The sequence below is a fragment of the Acyrthosiphon pisum genome, chromosome A2, assembly GCF_005508785.2.
Source record: "Acyrthosiphon pisum isolate AL4f chromosome A2, pea_aphid_22Mar2018_4r6ur, whole genome shotgun sequence".
Classification (NCBI taxonomy): Eukaryota; Metazoa; Arthropoda; class Insecta; order Hemiptera; family Aphididae; genus Acyrthosiphon; species Acyrthosiphon pisum.
The window spans coordinates 34,488,028-34,506,395 of NC_042495.1; the positions used below are offsets into that span (position 1 = coordinate 34,488,028).

Here is an 18,368-nt window from a genome sequence, read left to right on the forward strand (position 1 = left end):
TTAAAAATGTATAAATGAAATGATAATAATTATGTACATTTTGTTGGCGACTCATTATAACTATAAGTCATCTATAACGTATAAAAATGATCATCAATTCAAAATAGTACCTACCTACATATTATTCTTGTATAAATTTTACTTTTTTACTCAAATTTAATTTTTAAAACATTATATAATTAAACTAAACATGTATTCAAAATATAGTATATACTTACTATGTTATACGTTGGTTGGATGGATGCAGACATGTAGTAGTGTATTTATTAGAGGCGGGAGGTAGGTCAGCTTGGACTTTTTTTAACGATTTGATTACGGTCAACCCGTTCCGAATTCATCTTCTTCACGGCCGGCTAGATTGCACTATTACTAGTTTATCAAAAACTGAAGTGATGCCACTATAATAGACTATAGTTTATAAATATAAAATAATGTAAATACTGCACGTCTACACCTATTACCTATTATTATTTTATTTTACGAATTTAAATACCGCGTCGTCCGCTGCCGAAGATGACTGATCAGTTGGTACCGGCCGTCCAGTGTGTTGGATGCACTGCGCTCCGTGATTGGTGAGGGCCGGGTGGCGGTACCGGCGACCCGGACCGACGGCTGACGACGGAGACGTCGCTAAGGGATTTCTATTCTCTTATTATTATTTTTTTTTCTTTTTGTGTTGATTTCTTCAAGGGAAAGCCGAAAGAGCCACCAATCCAACCTCAGCAGCTCGTAACGCCGTCGCTATCTTTTCACTTACAGATTATTTTTTCGCTTTTCGCGCCCGTCGCACAAGCAAGCACGACGAACCGAGTCCGCTCATCGGTTTTCAAGTCCGACGCCAAGATATTCACGCTTGTTCTGCGAATACAACAAATCGCCGCAATCCAAAATTATTATATCCCATAGTTCTCACTGATTCTCGCATAGTCATCGCTCCACGCGCGTAAGACACCTCAGTTTGTTGTAGTCTGCGTCGCCGTAGTCGTCTCAACAGTTTACCCCGTTTTTCGATTGGTTTGGCGCACGTTTACGATCGCACGCCGCCGTCGGTTCCGTTTAAAAAAAACCGTAAGTACTCATGTAGTTTCCGTCGTTGTCGTCGTTGTTATTATTATTATTATTATTGTTGTTATTGTTGCATTTTTGGCATCGTCGTCCGGTGGGCACATGTGCGCCGCGGACCTTCTGTCCGCGGCCGCCGTCCGTCGACGACCGCATGTTGACCGTCGCTTACAGTTCCTACCTGCCGACAGGTGAAACCGCTTTTTCAATTTTTGTTGTTCAATGACCGCCGCCTCATCCCTGCGCCATCCCGTGCTTAACAACGTCCTTTTGAGTTCGCCGGGTCCAAACCAATTCGGCCGGAAGCCGTTGCAGCTTACTCAGTTTTATTACTCTAAACAGTTTCTCATTGTTCTGTACATCACATGAATTGTCATTGTTGATTTAGCGTCACCCGGACCTTATCATTCGTATTTATCCATTTATCTATCTATTTTGATATTAGGTAGTTTTAGGCATGCTCAAAGTCTGGCACTAACATAACATTTTGCTTTCCCAAACCTGCAATGATTCCTATAATTATCATATTTTTGTTACTTAACCGATTTCTACAAAATGTTGGTATTTTTGGTAAACACCAAACCTACATGAGTTTTTTAAGTTTACTTTTAAATATTGATAATCAATTTGAATGACAACAAATTAATGATTCATAGTGCATACCATAATTAAAATACTATTACATATATTTAATGATACACCTATGCCTCCTAATCCTATAAATTAATGTTAAAACCATTTATAATGAAATCAATATCCCAGTACCTAAATAGGTATTTAGTAATTTTCATGAATTACATTTTATTAATTACATAGTATTATAGTTATTATTGTTGTGATATTTTATATAAAATACTCATTATGAATAGCCTTTGAAAGGCAAATATACAATGGATATTTCAGTTACCACAAACTATTTGTTATATCTTGGCTGTGGCTATCAATAAATATCCATAGATAATATTCAAATAATAAATACAAAACTGTTTAGTTTAATAGTGCATGATGTTCAAATAGCTCTTGAATTTTTTTTTTTTTGGAATTAATTTAATATTATTTATCTGCAATGGCTTTAAGTTAGGAATTTTACTAGCCAAATAATTTCAGAAGTACAAATTTTAACTCAAGTTAATTAGGAATTGGTTTGTTAGAATCTCTGTTACAAATTCATTAAGTTATTTCAGTTATTTATCGAGGCGTAAATACCTGACAGAAAGTTTGTACACCAGATTACTGATTTCAATGATTATACCTATGAATTATGATTACCCATGATTACCATCATCTTGTGTACACTGATTACCCCCAAGGTGTTTACCCCTCGTTATTTATGTACCTATTTTCCTACCAAAGACCATCTTCATTCTTTATAATACAAGTCTACAAAGCAGAATATAAATTATAAACTATATAATATAATAAATATCTCTGTTAACTATGATCTGGATTTTTTTTTTTGTGCCTTAGGGCCAGTTGTACCGTCTACGGTTAAACTTCGATTAAGCTATTGAACCAGGCAAATTCGGCCGATTAAACTCTGGTTAACTTTAATCAGAGATGGTACAACTGACCCTTAGTCTTAACTGTTTTAGAAGTGGTTTAGAGGGTGTCAGTCCACTACCGATTTGTTTTCTAAGGAGTTTTCTCTTCTACCCTTAAGCAACATATTATCATATTTACTTTTAGCAGAACTAATCTTGTATTGTTAGCTTTAGTATTAGAGTGTAATAACCTATTATTAAACTTAAAGTTAAGAGCATCTGTGTTCTTACGTTTATGATACTTTTTTTTAAAAAAAGCTCTTACAGAAATTTTTCCTTTGTAAATTGTAACATTTCACATAGGTATTAACCTACCTAGTCATCATTTACATAAAAAATTGAAATATCATGAAAAAATCAAAACTGAAGAACACAGATACCTAATTTTCTTAGAGGATGTCAACACACTATTTGTTTTCTCTCTCTGGCCTACTGGCAACATAGACATATCAATTTTATATTTTACTGCTACTTGACTTTGTATTCAACTTTCAAAATAAACAAAAAAAAATTTTAATTTAAATTGTTTTTAAACAATATTTAGACAAATCGATATGTCATTCCCTCAAAAATATTATTCTATATATTTTTTGTAATATGGGATTTTACTCTAAAATTACTTATAAACATAGGAAAAATCGAGTGAAAAATGATTCTGCGCAAATTTGTTTTGTCTAATGATGTGCACTACTAAATAGTTTGTACAATTGATTGTCATTTGATAGTTTAAAAAAAAACCGAGTGATTTTTTGATTGAATAGATATTATTAACCATAGATTTTTTTGAAAAATTATCGAGTTATTCACTCAATAGTTTTCTTTTGGTAGTTGCACACGTCTTGCACCGACTGGTTTTAAATACCGATAGTTTTCATTCGGTGGTAAATAGTAATACACGACTGGATGTCCGGTACCAACTAGTTTTGACTATCGAGTTTAAAAAATCAATAGAGTGATTTTTCGATATTATTTACCGAATTTGATAGTTTATAAAATAATCGAATAATTAAATAGTAAAAACTCGATAGTGTTCATCACTAGTTATGTTTATGTTTGACGTGGGTCAGAGAGAGAACAAATATTGCGCTGACATCCTCATAACTAAGTTTGATAATATGTCAAATCACTCTAATAAAAGTACTAAAGGTATTAAAGCTACAAACACACTTGGTTGGTTTATAGAACTCAAATTTTTTATGTGCACATGGGTCAAAAAGAGAAAATAAATCCTCTGAAGTTTTAATGTCTTATACTTTGTTTGATGTGAAAAACGTGGTTGCAAACAAACCAAAACACATATAACCACCCAAATTCCCATTCCTCGGCACTAGTTGTATGTGACCACATTCTCTCAAGGAACGGAGTGTATATACATTGGGTAGTATAAAAGTGCTGTAGGTGATTTCAATTTTTAATCCTTCAAGAATCACTATAATTCAAATAGGTACTAAGTATCGCATTTAATAATTGTAATTAATATTATTCAACAGTAGTCTTCTTCATTATAATAAATTATTTGTACATTTTAAAATGCTCATAACTCGCTTTAAAATTGAAATATAAAAAAAAACTACATTGTTTAGATAATATTCTTACTTCTAAATTTGTCAATAGGTAAATTCACTATTAAATTAAACAGAGTTATATAAATTATTCAGAACGTATAATTTGGTATGTTATGCGTTTGTAAGACGAAGACAAGGCATCCGGGTATGGCGTCCTCTGATGTTCTACTGATAATTAACTACAACTATTAATAATAAGCGTACTGACTTATATAAATAATAAAATTAAAATGTTATGTTAAGTTATGTAAAAATGAGTGTTACACATTAAATGTCTTAATAATTTCAAAATACCTTATTATACTTTTGACATAGGAACTAGAAACGTGTCATTGCATATCGCTGACCAGTTGGTTATAATCCTGAGAATAAACGCTCACTGCTCTACAATGCTCAGCAGCGACTGTTCCGAGGCCCCATTTCCCTCCCCACTTTACAACATGATACATAGGTACTAATAATATTACTATAATACGTTGTTAACCGTTGACTGCCGGGATCGTGCAATGTTGACATGTAAAATAGGTGTGGATTCAATCGAAATTTGGTCTGGACACGGGTTACTTCTCTGGTGGCACGGAGTATAGAAAATAATTTTAAAATATATTTACTAAAATGTTTTATTTTATACAGGTTTAATTGACTAAATTGCGTGTGTTAAAACTTATGATGTTTTTTTGTTTGTTTAGGATTTCTTGGTCAAGTTTTGATGCTCAACTACCTTTGAGTACCTAAATATCAATTGATAAAAATGGTTGCTGACAGTTGCCCAAACCCACAGAGTGTGGGACGTGAATTTGTCCGTCAATATTATACTATGTTGAATCAATCCCCTCATTACATGCATAGGTAATTATTAAAAATAATATCTTATTATTACTGAATATAGGTATATGGTTAAGTATTTTATAACAATGCTTAATTATGTACACTTAAAAACACAATGCAATATTATAGTGATACTGTGATATTTGTTTAGATTCTATAGTAGCGATTCATATTTTGTTCATGGAGGTTTGGAACCATATAGCAGGGACATGACTCCCAGTATTGGCCAAAAAGATATTCATAAACGAGTTCAAGAATTGAATTTTCGTGACTGTCATGCTAAGATCTTACAAGTTGATTCCCAGAATACTCTTGGAAATGGTGTGGTTGTCCACGTCACTGGTGAATTATCTAACTGTGGGCAACCAATGCGTCGTTTTGCTCAAACGTTTGTATTGGCAGCTCAGTCCCCTAAGAAGTATTATGTTCATAATGACATTTTTCGTTATCAGGTATTTAACTATACAACTAAGCAATAAATATTATGTTCCTTAATAAAAATATTGTGATATGTTCTAGGATGTGATGTTTAATGAAGATGATGTGAATGATGAAGCAGATTCTGGACAATCAGATGGTGAAGAAAACGGGGAAGTTGAACAATCTCCTGTCACTCAACAACCTCAGCATCAAGTAAATTATTACAATACTACAACTCAAGGACAGACTTTAAATGGAGTTGCTTTGAATGTCATACCTACTTCGGTCCCAGTACAGCAGTTGCTGCCTGAGCAAATCCCTGTTCAAGTTCAACAACATATTGTAAGTTGAGAACATAACATTTTTTTTATTATTATTTACACACAATTTAATTATTAATTATACACAATCTCTGTTTACTTATTGTACAAATGTGTGATTTATATATATATATATATATATACATGAATTATTTTAGTAAGAAGTCATCCTTTAGTGACACTTGACTAGGGGTTGCTCTGATATCGATTTTCTTTTTTAGATTGGTGTGCAAGCTTTTGTAGAAGTGTGCAGCACTATACATAAGAACTTCACTTTTAATTAGCTTTATTATTTTAAAACTTCCTACATACATATTACTAAATTCCAACTTTCCTTAATTTGGTATTTTTGTTAGTAATTTTATAATTACAAATTTAGTTTTCATATTTATTTTTCCAACACTAAAAAAATATTCAAAGTAGAGTACTTACACATTTATTTTATTTTTATTAAAAAAAAAAAATAATAATACAAAATAATTTTTAAAGTTAATATTTAACCAGTATTTTCAGCTTAAATTAAATTTTAAATATTTTTAAATTTATAAAACTACATTTTGCAAAAAAAATTTAATTGAGAAAATTAATCTTAAATTAAAAAAGTTACAGATTATATGAGTTGATTATTATTAAAATAATTCATACATTTTTATTTAGTTTATTTGTTTAGTAGACATTTAAAAATATTATAACAATCTACGTATATAATATTTTTTAGCCAACTGTTACTGCTCCAGTACAAAATTCGACGCCTACTGTACTACCCCCCAGTAATAATGTGTCTAGAACTCAACCTTCATACAACCAAACCCAAATATTGACAGAACAACCTAAAATTCAGCATCAAGAAGAACCTACAAATCATAATGTGGATATAAAAGAAAATCAAGAACCTATTAAGAAGGATATACCGATTACTGAAGGTATAATATTTTATTCTAGATCTAAGTTAAAGTTAAAATTTATTAAGTCTAATTGTGTTTAGACTTATGGAAGGAATAATAAATTCTATTTATTATTTATATGAGTAATAATATACTGATACCATATTAAGATATTTATATTTATATAGGTATTTATTGGTTATCGTGACTACCAACAATAGTTAAAGTATAATACAATATTGATTTTGATATAATTGAATTAAAAATAAAATAATATTTCATATAATTGATAAAATTAATAATTCACACGAGGTGGAAAATGTTGTGATGGTATTGGTTAGTTTTTCGACGAAAGGAATATAGGCACAACTTGGCACATTTTTCTGGGGGGGGGCTAAAATTGTTTCAGCAGCATAAACCCTGATAATTAATATTTTAAACTAAAATATGATTAAAAAATCTGGAGAGGCTACGGATGAAACTCAGTCACTAAGCCCCCCTCCCTAATTTTGCCTATAGAAAGGATCATCTGTTTGAAGAGCTTAATGCCACTTAAACTCAACTAAATCGTCAAAAAAAAACTATTTATTATATCACTTGGTCACTTTTTTTCGTATATTAATAGGGACAAGATAAAACATTTAAACATGTTATTTCCCTTGGTCACTTTTAACACTTGACCAGTTTTGGCATAATGGCGACGAAATAGCTATTGAGATGCCGACAAGATGTTCCCCTATATTATTTGATTCGCCATTTAGCAGATCCACAACTGTTATATTCTGTGTGTAAGCACTGAGCACCTGCTGTCGGAACTACAAAGTTGTGTGTGGTTAACTGTTAGGTGATTAAAACCAGCCTTTTCTAATTCTTCTGTTTTATAACCACGCTAAGAATCCGAATATAATATCGTCCCCGTTGATGCAAAGTACACTAAGTCCAAAAATTGACTTAGAAATTTGTATTTTAACAATAATAAGAACTATAAATTTCACAGTGTCATATTATTTACTACTACTCATAAACAGCTATTTCCCTTAAGGGAAACTCAATTAAAAAAAGAAAGAAAACAATTCGGTTACATATGGTATACATTTAAAGTTTGAAAAAATTGCAAAAGCTGATTCATGTTTTTGGACTTGGTGTGTTTTGCATGAACGGGGACGATGTGGTCGTGCCTATTTTAATATTATTTTTGATTACATCCAATAGTGTTCATGCAGTCCTATCTTTAACCTCGAGGTTAGACATACACATTACACTTACACATTTGGCAGTGAATTGAATTGTGATAATGGTATATTCTGTCGATTATATTTTATTTTATGTGAGTCTTTCCGTAGAAATGGAATGTTACAAAAATATAAATTTCTACAATAAGACCTAAATGATAATCGAGTCTTGATACCTGACAATCTTTGGTATTCGCAATAACCAATAAGTTATTCAATAGATATTATATTATTTACATAAAAAATTTGTATTTTATTGGTCTTATTTTTTTTTCTTATTCCTAAATAGCTAACAAGAATTAGAGTTGTTACATAAAACTAAAAGAAATTGTCTATGGTATAAATGGTAGAATATTGTGTAAATTCAACTAAATTGTCAGTTTATTGCTCTATTCAAGAGTTATAATAAACTAATAACTAATAATTTATCAAACAAATAATAATGACTAAAAATCTATAAATCATGAATATATGTAGTCATAAATAATCTATTATTGATAAACCATTATTTACAGTTAACTATAAAATTACTTGTATACTTAAATAGAAGTAGAATAAATCTAACCATAATTTATTTATTTGATTTATTGGTTGATGGTAACTTCTAACCTTTTGATAATTTTAATTCTAAAATAAAAAATATGCTCTGATTATAATCTATTATCATGTAGCAATTTTTTGTTTAATAATATTATAACATTATAATCACGAATAATATTAGTATACCGTTATTATAATATTATCATTACAAAATGCTGTCTGGAATATATTAAAGAACTTGTCCTGACTGATTCATCATCACCCAGCCCAGAATCGCTGAGGCTATGAGTATGATATTTCGTTAGTAGTTTCATTTTATGATTTAAAGACCCACTAAGAAAGGATTTTACAAAATGTACACATGAACTTTTGAGATTGTCGATGGTAGATTGTTTATAAATTGTGGCATTTACATGGCTTCAATTAAAGAAACTATATCTTAAAGTAGATGTATGTTTGTAGCTCTTTTACTTAAAAACTATGCAATGATTTTGAAAAAAATCTCAGAGATTGTTTTTAGAGATATCAGAAAAGTTATTTAGAGAATAGTTAAATATGTTAAAAATATATACCAAGTGCCAAATCCAATCTGTGACTTTCAGTATTATTTCACAAGGTACTCTAACACCAATTTACCTGTGAACTGAGGTTAAACCCTGAGAAACACCTTATAGTGCTATATTGTATATTTGCTCATTTTTTGCCCAGGTCAAGTCTAGTTTTACAACTAGTATTAAATAATTGTATAAAATTATAAAATGTTTTATTAATTTTTAGCTGTTTCACCTGGAGATCAACCAAAACCATTATATGCACAGCTCTTTAAATCAGGTGGACGATCAACAGAGACTCATACTGAAGCCCCTCCACCAGTTTCTGTACAGACACAAAATTACTCATCGCCTTTACCTAAAGCAACTTCACCGGTATATTTTTGTTTATATTTTTCATTTATATTTAATTCTCCACAATTAAATACATTCTCTTTCCAATTAGGTTCGAAATAATGATTATTCAAGCAATGCCTTCCCTAATAACCAGTATGAGCAGAGAGGCAATGTTAATAGAAATGTGAGAAACAACTATAATGGTAGAGGTGGTGGAGTTGGTGGAAGAAATTTGAATGATAGACCTAGCAGAAATTCTTTTAACAATCGTGAAAATGGTTTGTAATTTTTATTATTATTATTATTGTGATGCATTTTAGTTTTTTGTTAATTTTATCACAGACGTATTGTTGTTAGCTTTAATATTAGTAAATTGACCTACTACCAAATGTATAGGCAAGAATATTATCAAGAACAGCATTTTATAGGTTTTTATTGATATTTAAATTTTAAAGTGTATTTATTTATTCATAATTAGCCGACCTGTCACTGCTTCGCTCGTGATTGGTTGTTTATTTTGCCTTCGGACGATGATATGTTTAAGGTGAAATACATTGGCGATATTATAACTTAAACGTATAATTTCAAGGACTTAAAAACGCATTGATTGTAAATATATTATAATAGCTGATCCTGTTCACTTTATTGTTTGTTAAAATAAGTACCAACTCTATACATGATTCAAACTTTGTTCAATTCGTTTATTTAATATTTGGTGTATGATGTTCAAAACTTTTGCATCTATCATGAATATATAATTAGCCGAGAGACGCTCTTGTATGTTTTGTATGCGTGATACACGTAGTGTGTTAAATGTTTTCAGGTAGACCCTCCGAAGTGCGTACATAATTACAATTTTTTATTAATAGTTGATATGTTGATATTACGATGTGCATGTTTCGAAAAATTAGTCTTGGGAATACCTTTTTTACTAAGCTATCTGCTTTAAAGCTACAGGTCTAAACTTATTTTCATTATTTAATCATGACCAATAGGCAATAGCAACCATACAATAAACAAAAATATATTATTATTTAGTTACTTTTCTTATTGGATAGATGGCACCTACATTCAGATTTCCTACTTTTCGGGTGGATTTGCTTAAAATTATCTTACTTCAGAGTTAGAGGACCTTCTGACAATTATGAATACAACAAAAAAAGAATTAACGAAATCGGTGCAGCCGTTCACGCATGATTCCACGTCCAAAGGAATATATATAGATAGATACATATAGTATAATATAAATTGTTGAATTTTACTTCTCGGAACAATTATTCATATCTACTTACCGATAAAACACACAAAAGAAAAAAGGTCAGATTACAGGTAGCTGGAAACCCGCGAGCCGCCGTGCTGCTCAATATTTATAATAATATATATAGGTATACAATTTATACGTTTATTTTAATTAATAATAACTAATTATTTATTAACTTAATCGGACTAAATGTATGCCTAAAACCTCTGTGATGTATTCTTTAATAAAAAAAAAAACTGCACGACGATTGAATAAGTAGTTTTGGAGTTTATCCCGAACATACAAACAAACGCTATCATTTTATATATTAATATAGATAACGGACTTAAAGATTAGTTATAACAGTATTAAGATCTTTCAAAAATTAAAGCCTACTAGTGTCCTGGATTATATTCTAACCTTTAAATTTAATAAATAGGATATATATTTAATAGGATAATTTGAAAATATGAAAACTAACAATACAACATTTTTTTCTTCTGAATCTAAATTTGCTGTTACGTGTTTTGAATACGTTCTTACAAAGGAGACAACATGTCACACTGATTCGGCATCTTCTTAACATTTGTATTGTTATTGTTAATTTTATATAGGATACAACAGTGGTCCTGGTAACGACCCGAGGATTAACAGAGGTAACCAATCAGGGTCTTACAATGGTATGTTCCAATCTGATGAACAACAATTGTTCATTGGAAAAATCCCTCCCGAGGTTCAAGAAAGTGACTTACGTGTATGTACCTACATCTATTTAAATATAATTCATTAATATCTTGTTTTAATAATAATAATCATTTTAGAACTTATTCGAAAAGTTTGGTAATTTGTTGGATGTACGGATAATGAAGGGTGGCAGCAAAACTGGTGATCCGTCTATGAATGGCAACTTTGGTTTTGTCATTTTTGAAAGTATAGATACGGCACATAAAGTATTAAAGAGTCGAGTAAGTTTAAAGTTTGTTAAATACATAAATGAATACAATTACATATAGGTATTCCCTCCTAAGCCAAAAGGCAGTAAGCGACAAAATTTGAAAAATGGGTATTATTTTTAAGTTTTCGTTATTTAAAGCAAACTTTTTGATTCCTTAGCAAAAATACCGTAAATGCAATAGATATTTACATTTATATGAACGATACTAAGCAAACAGGCAGTGACTGACACAGTATAAGGTAATTTTGCTTAGTATTGGCTCAAATACGGTATTTTTCGTTTAGTATTGATGATCATTTTCAAGCCGTATCACACAATATCATATTATCATATCTTATAATAATTTATAAACATACGCTGTTAACCACGGTCTTGGAAGACCCTGCTGTTAACATTATGATTATTATTAATTCTGTAATTGTGGTTTAGCCCATCGACCATGATTATATTATATTATTTCATGGTTATGCTATTAATAAATATGCTCATACTGCATTTTCCCACTGTAAACAATAATATTAATGCTTGACACCTCTAACCTAAAAGTATGTATATGCATTTTGAGGTGTTAAGAGGTATCTTAGAGTTTATCCATGAGCGTTATTAGATTCTACAGGAAAAAGTTATTTTCCTCAAAACTACTACATTGTTGCTTATTGCCTTTTGGCTTAGGAGGGCTTAGTGAAATTATAATATGTTATAGTCATTAAATTCAAACGCTTTTGTGAAAAAAAAAATTATTGTTGTCACGTTTCACAGAAATATGTATATATTAAAATGTGTAAAGTTTACTCAATGCATTTTTGAGAATCTCACATGTAACACGTTTTTATTATACTTATGATTCTTTTAATCTTTTTACTGCTACCACGATTAAAGATATATCTAAATTGTGCATATTGCAAGCATGCGCGAATGAAGTTATACTTCTTTAGGAGTTTTCTGTTCCATAAAAAATATTAAAAATAAATATTAGCTTTCTTCAACAATATATTTTTGGGTATTTTTATGGTTTTTTTTTTTTTTGCAATAACGATAAAAAAATTATCCATCAATATTCCAATATATTGATACACAAATTGTTTGTAAAATATATTATACAAAATCTTTGGCATTAAGAGGACGCCACACGAGTTGTATCTGTCTTACTATGCTATAGTATGCCGAAATACTTATCTGTATTGCTCGGAAGTTGTAGGAATTGCATATTGTTCTGTATGATCTCAATTTATAGTAGACCTAGCTAATTAGATAGAAATAGAAATTTGAATAGGTATACAATTGCGAGTTAAAAAAATTGAAAATTGAAAATGCATATTTTGCAAATTTAACATTTTTAATGCATATTTTTCAATTTTTTCATGCATATTTTACATTTTTTAGCTCCTACAACTTCCGAGCCCTAGTCATAACGGTCTTTCTATTTTATAACCCTCCATTGGCAAAACACATTAACAATGGGAGTGCGGTCGACGCCTATCGTATTGATGGTTATGGGGGTTCCCTCTACGTAGAATCGAGAGATGGTATTTATTTTCCCTACATTTTGTCTTAAGTGATGTTAATTTAAGTGTATTTCATAATATTAGTAGAAATTGTACTTACCTATACAGTTTGTTGTAATAGTGTATAAAGTTTCCATAGCAAAATTAATTTATTATAAAAAGTAAAATAACCTTTATAAAATTATATCTATGCTTTCTGAATAGGAAGGTACAAATTGTTTCCATCAGAGGGTGTATTGTTAGCTTGTTTTACCAATAAAAAAGTATAACTTAGAAAATATGAAAAACATTGATATTTGTTGAAATAATAGGTAGTCTTTATTAAAAAAATCACCCTATGTATAAAAAAATACAAAATAAATTGTTAATTCACTTTTATAAATTTGCATTAATATTAGATAACAGTAACATATTATTCAAGCAAAATATGATGAAAATAAACTATTAAGTACATCTTATTTTTTATTCAAACCTTAATATATAATAGGGATCAGCAAACTGTGGCTCGCCTCTTAACATTTTTACTAATTTAATAATAGGTATTATTCCTTTCCTGATCCCACCTTTTTAGGTAGTATAAGTATTTTATTGAATGTAAGTGTAATTTTTTTATTATATTCCATGTGGTCGAAATGAAATGGTGACCTCTTACATACATTTGAAATGCTTGTAGTTGTGATACTGTCTTAGACATTTTTTAATACTTAAATTATTTAATTACTATATTATTATAACTCGTTATATGGTGGATATTTTTTTAATAAAAATAAGTAAATGATTAAAATATATTTATTTATTTTTGTTTAGCCTATCATGCTTCCTGGTGAAAATGGCATCAAGTTGAATGTTGAAGAAAAGAAAAACAAGTCCAGAAGTTCAATGGTGAATTCAGATGGTGGCGCCGGCGGTGGTGGTAGTAGTGGTGGTGGTAGTGGTGGTGGTTTAGGTCGTGGTGGTATGCGTGCTGGCAACAATCGTGGAGGTTTCAATAGGAACCAGAATGATGGACCTAGAAACAACAACTTTAGGCGTCAAAATTAATAGTAATAATAATAATAAAAATTAAGTATATTTAAAAAAAAGAACTTCAATAAATACTCAAGATGACCAGAAAAATCCCTAATAAAGACGCTGTTCAGAATTTAAGAGAGACTACAATTTTATACTGTTTTTTTTCTAGGTAGCTTCAAATTGTATTTCCTCTGCATTTATGAATCTACTTCCTACTATGTATCCATTTTTATAGTGTTATACTTCAAAGTATTGACTTGTCCATAAAATATAAATCATATGTCATGTATTGAATCGCAAACCTAGTCAAGCAAACTTTTTCAACATTGTTTTAAATATCTTTTTTCAGTTCACAAATACTATAAGTATTGTTTTTATTTAAAATAAGTCATTTATTCTTCACCTAAATTAAAATCATAATTATTTGTTTTGTAAAAATATAATATATTTTAAAACAGGATGAATTAAAAAAAAAAATTTATACAAATTCAATTAATAACTTTTTTTAATCATTCTGTTTTATATATAAATACATAGATTAGGTTATTTTCTACCTAATCTAAACTATTTTCAACTATCTCCTTAATTTATTATTATTATTATTATTATTATAATTTTTTTTTTTTTTTAATAATGCTAAACCTTGTAATTTAGTTGTATATTTTATATGATGTACATAAGTGCTGAATTCCAGCAACAACGCTTAAGTACAATGCCCATTTATGTAATTTTGATAAGACTAAAAATAGGCTATCAGTTATTTAGTAGGGCTTCCTTGACAATAGGAATTACAATGAAGATTTTATGATGTCAGTATAATATATTATGATTTATACCACCGCCCTCCATTTTTTTAAAAAATATTCCTATTCTTTTCTAATTTTTTTTTTTTGTGAAAAAAAATGTTCATTTTAACGTAAAACAAATTTAATAAAAAAAAAACAAGTATTTTTTACATCTAAAATTTTATTTTTTTCCTTTTGCTATAAAACAGACGTTATTGTATGCTGTTTTACAATAATATTTATGATTTTTTTGTTTTATCAAATTGTGTTTTTGAAAGAAAAACAATTGTTTTTATACCATAGGCTTTTAAAATATTAGAACTACATTTGTTATACAATTTTATCATTAAGGTTAACCTTTTTTAAATAATACACTTGGATCACAATCACTACAGTGTTGTTAAGGAACACGTTCTTAAAGAAACGATTCCTGGAATTGATTCATTTTTAGAGGAAGGAATGAAGAAATAAATTCCATTATTTTTTTAAAGGAATGGGAACGTAAATATTATAATTCTTTTTTTCTTCTCTGAAAACTTAAAAAAAAACATTTGGGGAGAAAAATTTAGTTTACTTATCATATTTTTAATCTATAAAAAAAATAATAGGTGAGACTACCAATTTTTTATTCACATATGATGGTGTTCTGATTATTGATTATTATAATAACTGATAACTCATGAACCATGAGGAACGAGGAATAGAATGAGTTTTTTTTTCATAGGAACTAGGAATTGAACGAGTTCCTTTTGACATTAAATGAATGAGGAACTGAACAAATTCCTATTTATACTTAAGAGCTCCTAGCTACACCCGCATACGATGTCCCTATCTTACAAATACACAACATAGCAAAAACTGTTTAGCGCGGGACAACTATGGTCCCTCTTTATTTATAGTAGAATTACTAAAATTCTACAACACATAAGGAAGAACCTAATCTGTGTCGTAGCGTTTTTGTTTTTTTTTATAGCACTTACCATTAGTTTTTAATAATTAAACGAAAAAGGCAAAAAAAAACTTAATGTTCTCAAACTAATAACTTTAATTATATTAATGTTATCCAAATAATAAAAACGCTACGACACACATAAAGTTCTTCCCTGTGCGTTGTGGAATTGTAGTAATTCTACTATAAATACAAAAGGAGCATTGTTGTCCCATTGCACTTCAATCACATAAGCTAAATAGCCATCTGAATCATTTATAAGTAAAGTATGAAAGATTTTAAGATTGAATACTTTAAAGAAGTAAAGTTTTTATAAGAATTTGAGTATGCTTAATAGGATGTCGGCGCGCAATTCGTTTTCTCTCTCTAGCCACGCGCAACATAGACAAAACTCATTTAAGCAAAATCATTTTTTCTACGCGTTAAAGTAATCTTAGAGTAAAGGCACCTATTACAAAGAAGATAGAGAATAATATTTTTGTGGGAATGACATCGATTTTATATTTTATCATTATTTGGCTTTATATTCGACTTTCAAAATCATTTAAAAAATGTAAATTTAAATGATGTTTAAATTGTTTTGAGACAATATTTAAACAGTTCGGTATGTCATTCCCTCAAAAGTATTATTCTCTATCTTTTTTGTCATGGGTGACTTTACTCTAAGATTACTAAGCACATAGAAAAAATTATTATTATGTTGCGTGTGAGCCAGGGAGAGAAAACAAATAATGCGCTGACAGCCTCTTAACGTTATGTTAGACACATAAATAAAATAAACATAGTGTTTCATCGGTTAAAATATCATCTTGTGGTATACATAGTCACATCTTGGAAGTTGTAAATATATTAGGATACCTATAATCATAGAACTATAATTATACACAGTGAATTTGGTAATAAGATACAAAACAAAATTGTGGTACAGTGTGATAATTTTTTTTTATATGTTAAAAATGTTAACTTAATTTTGACATTAGACTAATACCTATAATGTTTATAAGTTACCGTCAAACCGGGTGACTTGGAACAATTGTGTTATTATTTTATAACAGCGTTTAATTTTATGCTAGATAAGGGAAATAAAATTCAGTCTCCACAACAATATTTTTCGGAACTTAGGTAAACGTTTTGTTATCATCGAAAATGTGTTATCTCTTATAAATAAGCCATGCGATACAACCATAATTTAATAAAAAAAATCCAAATTTTCAACTTTTAAATTAATAGCTTCGAAAGTGTTACTTCAGCTTCAAAAATCAAATTATTGTTATTTATTAGAGAATTTCTAATGTGTTAGTGTTAATCGCTAAGTAGAATTAGGAAATAATATTATTTAAATTTTTTAAGGTTGTTTTTATTTTCCGTAAAAAATAAGTGGGTTACTTGGAACATAGGTACCTATATTACTTGGTGCCGAAATTTTTCGAAAAATTTTTTTTTGTTTACAAATAGTTTAGTTATATAAATATATTGGTGAAATTTATTTTAGGAGCAAAGACTGCAACTTATAAAAAAAAAAGTATTTTTTGGTAATAAATGCCATTAGCGCAAATAGGGGGGGACTTAGTCCCCCCAAATGTCGGTCAAGTCCCCCAGTTCAAAATCTAGTAATTAGTACTAATTTTTATATTCTATGGTACTAAGCAATATGGCCTATGGAGAGGGGGGCATGAGTCCCCCCAAAAAATTTAGTCAATTTGCGCCTATGTAACGCGCCCTCTTAAATCGTGCTGGGTGCTGCACACCCATTTACAGGACCCGCATATTTGCTATTTGAAAATTGCCTATTTCGAACTCCTTAAAAAGTAAAAACTGCCCGCCACGATAACTAATCACGATCCCAGTACCGCGCTTAGACATTTTTCGCCCTAATGTAAATAAAGTTTGCGACCAGTAAGGGGCCAAACCATGGGAAATATGGAAGACCTCGAGAACTTTTTAGATTTAAAGCAAAGGAAAGAATATTTTAAAATAATGTGTGATTCTTGACATATAATAGGTACCTACCTATAATAAATTCCAAATTAATCATATCACAATATCTATTAGGTACTTATAACGCGTTATACATCAATAACAAACCATGATACTATCATAATAGTATACTTTAGAAATTTCAAGTATACCCACGAATAATATTATACAATCACAACAAAATAACTAAAAGAGTTATTCTAGGTTTTTAATATGTAATTTCGTCCAAATTTGAACTTAAAATGACTATAAAAATAAACTGTGTCAATGTATTTTTTAGATTTTTTGGTAACAAAATAAATTACTTACGTGGAATCCTGTGGTAAATTTTCAATTCTTAGATACAAAAGTTGAACATTTTATAAATTTTTAACTACAAAATAATTATTCAATTTTAAATTTGATAAATTTTGTCAAAATTTCAACTTCAAATGCTTATAAAAAATAATTGTGCCTATGTATTTTTAATATTTTTCAACTGCTATTGTAACAATGTATCAAGAGCCTTATATTAATTTCTTACACTTTTTGGCCCAACAGATAAAACTTTATTGATATTTATAGAAAAAAAAACTAAAAAAATTGAAAACTTACAATGTCTGTACACAGCTCAAAAAGAGTCAAATTATTTTCAAAATTTTATCGTATATAGAAAATGCTAATATAA

General features: G+C 29.4%; 1 protein-coding gene across 1 annotated transcript; it reads left to right on the forward strand.

Moving 5' to 3' along the window:
• The first annotated feature begins 651 nt into the window (after positions 1–651).
• On the forward strand, positions 652–14,825 carry LOC100165303 (ras GTPase-activating protein-binding protein 1). Its single transcript, XM_001946558.4, has 10 exons — positions 652–1,068; positions 4,858–5,017; positions 5,148–5,448; positions 5,516–5,758; positions 6,455–6,659; positions 9,170–9,318; positions 9,389–9,557; positions 11,134–11,273; positions 11,341–11,484; positions 13,787–14,825. Exons 2-10 carry the CDS (start codon positions 4,920–4,922, stop codon positions 14,018–14,020), a joined length of 1,683 nt encoding a protein of 560 aa, XP_001946593.1. The 5' UTR covers positions 652–1,068; positions 4,858–4,919; the 3' UTR covers positions 14,021–14,825.
• The last annotated feature ends 3,543 nt before the right edge of the window (positions 14,826–18,368 follow it).

Coding starts and splice junctions, on each gene's coding strand:
- LOC100165303 (XM_001946558.4), top strand. CDS start 4,920: ATGGTTGCTGACAGTTGCCCAAACCCACAGAGTGTGGGACGTGAATTT. Junction 6,660..9,169: donor GGATATACCGATTACTGAAG/GTATAATATTTT, acceptor ATTAATTTTTAG/CTGTTTCACCTGGAGATCAA. Junction 9,558..11,133: donor TTTTAACAATCGTGAAAATG/GTTTGTAATTTT, acceptor AATTTTATATAG/GATACAACAGTGGTCCTGGT.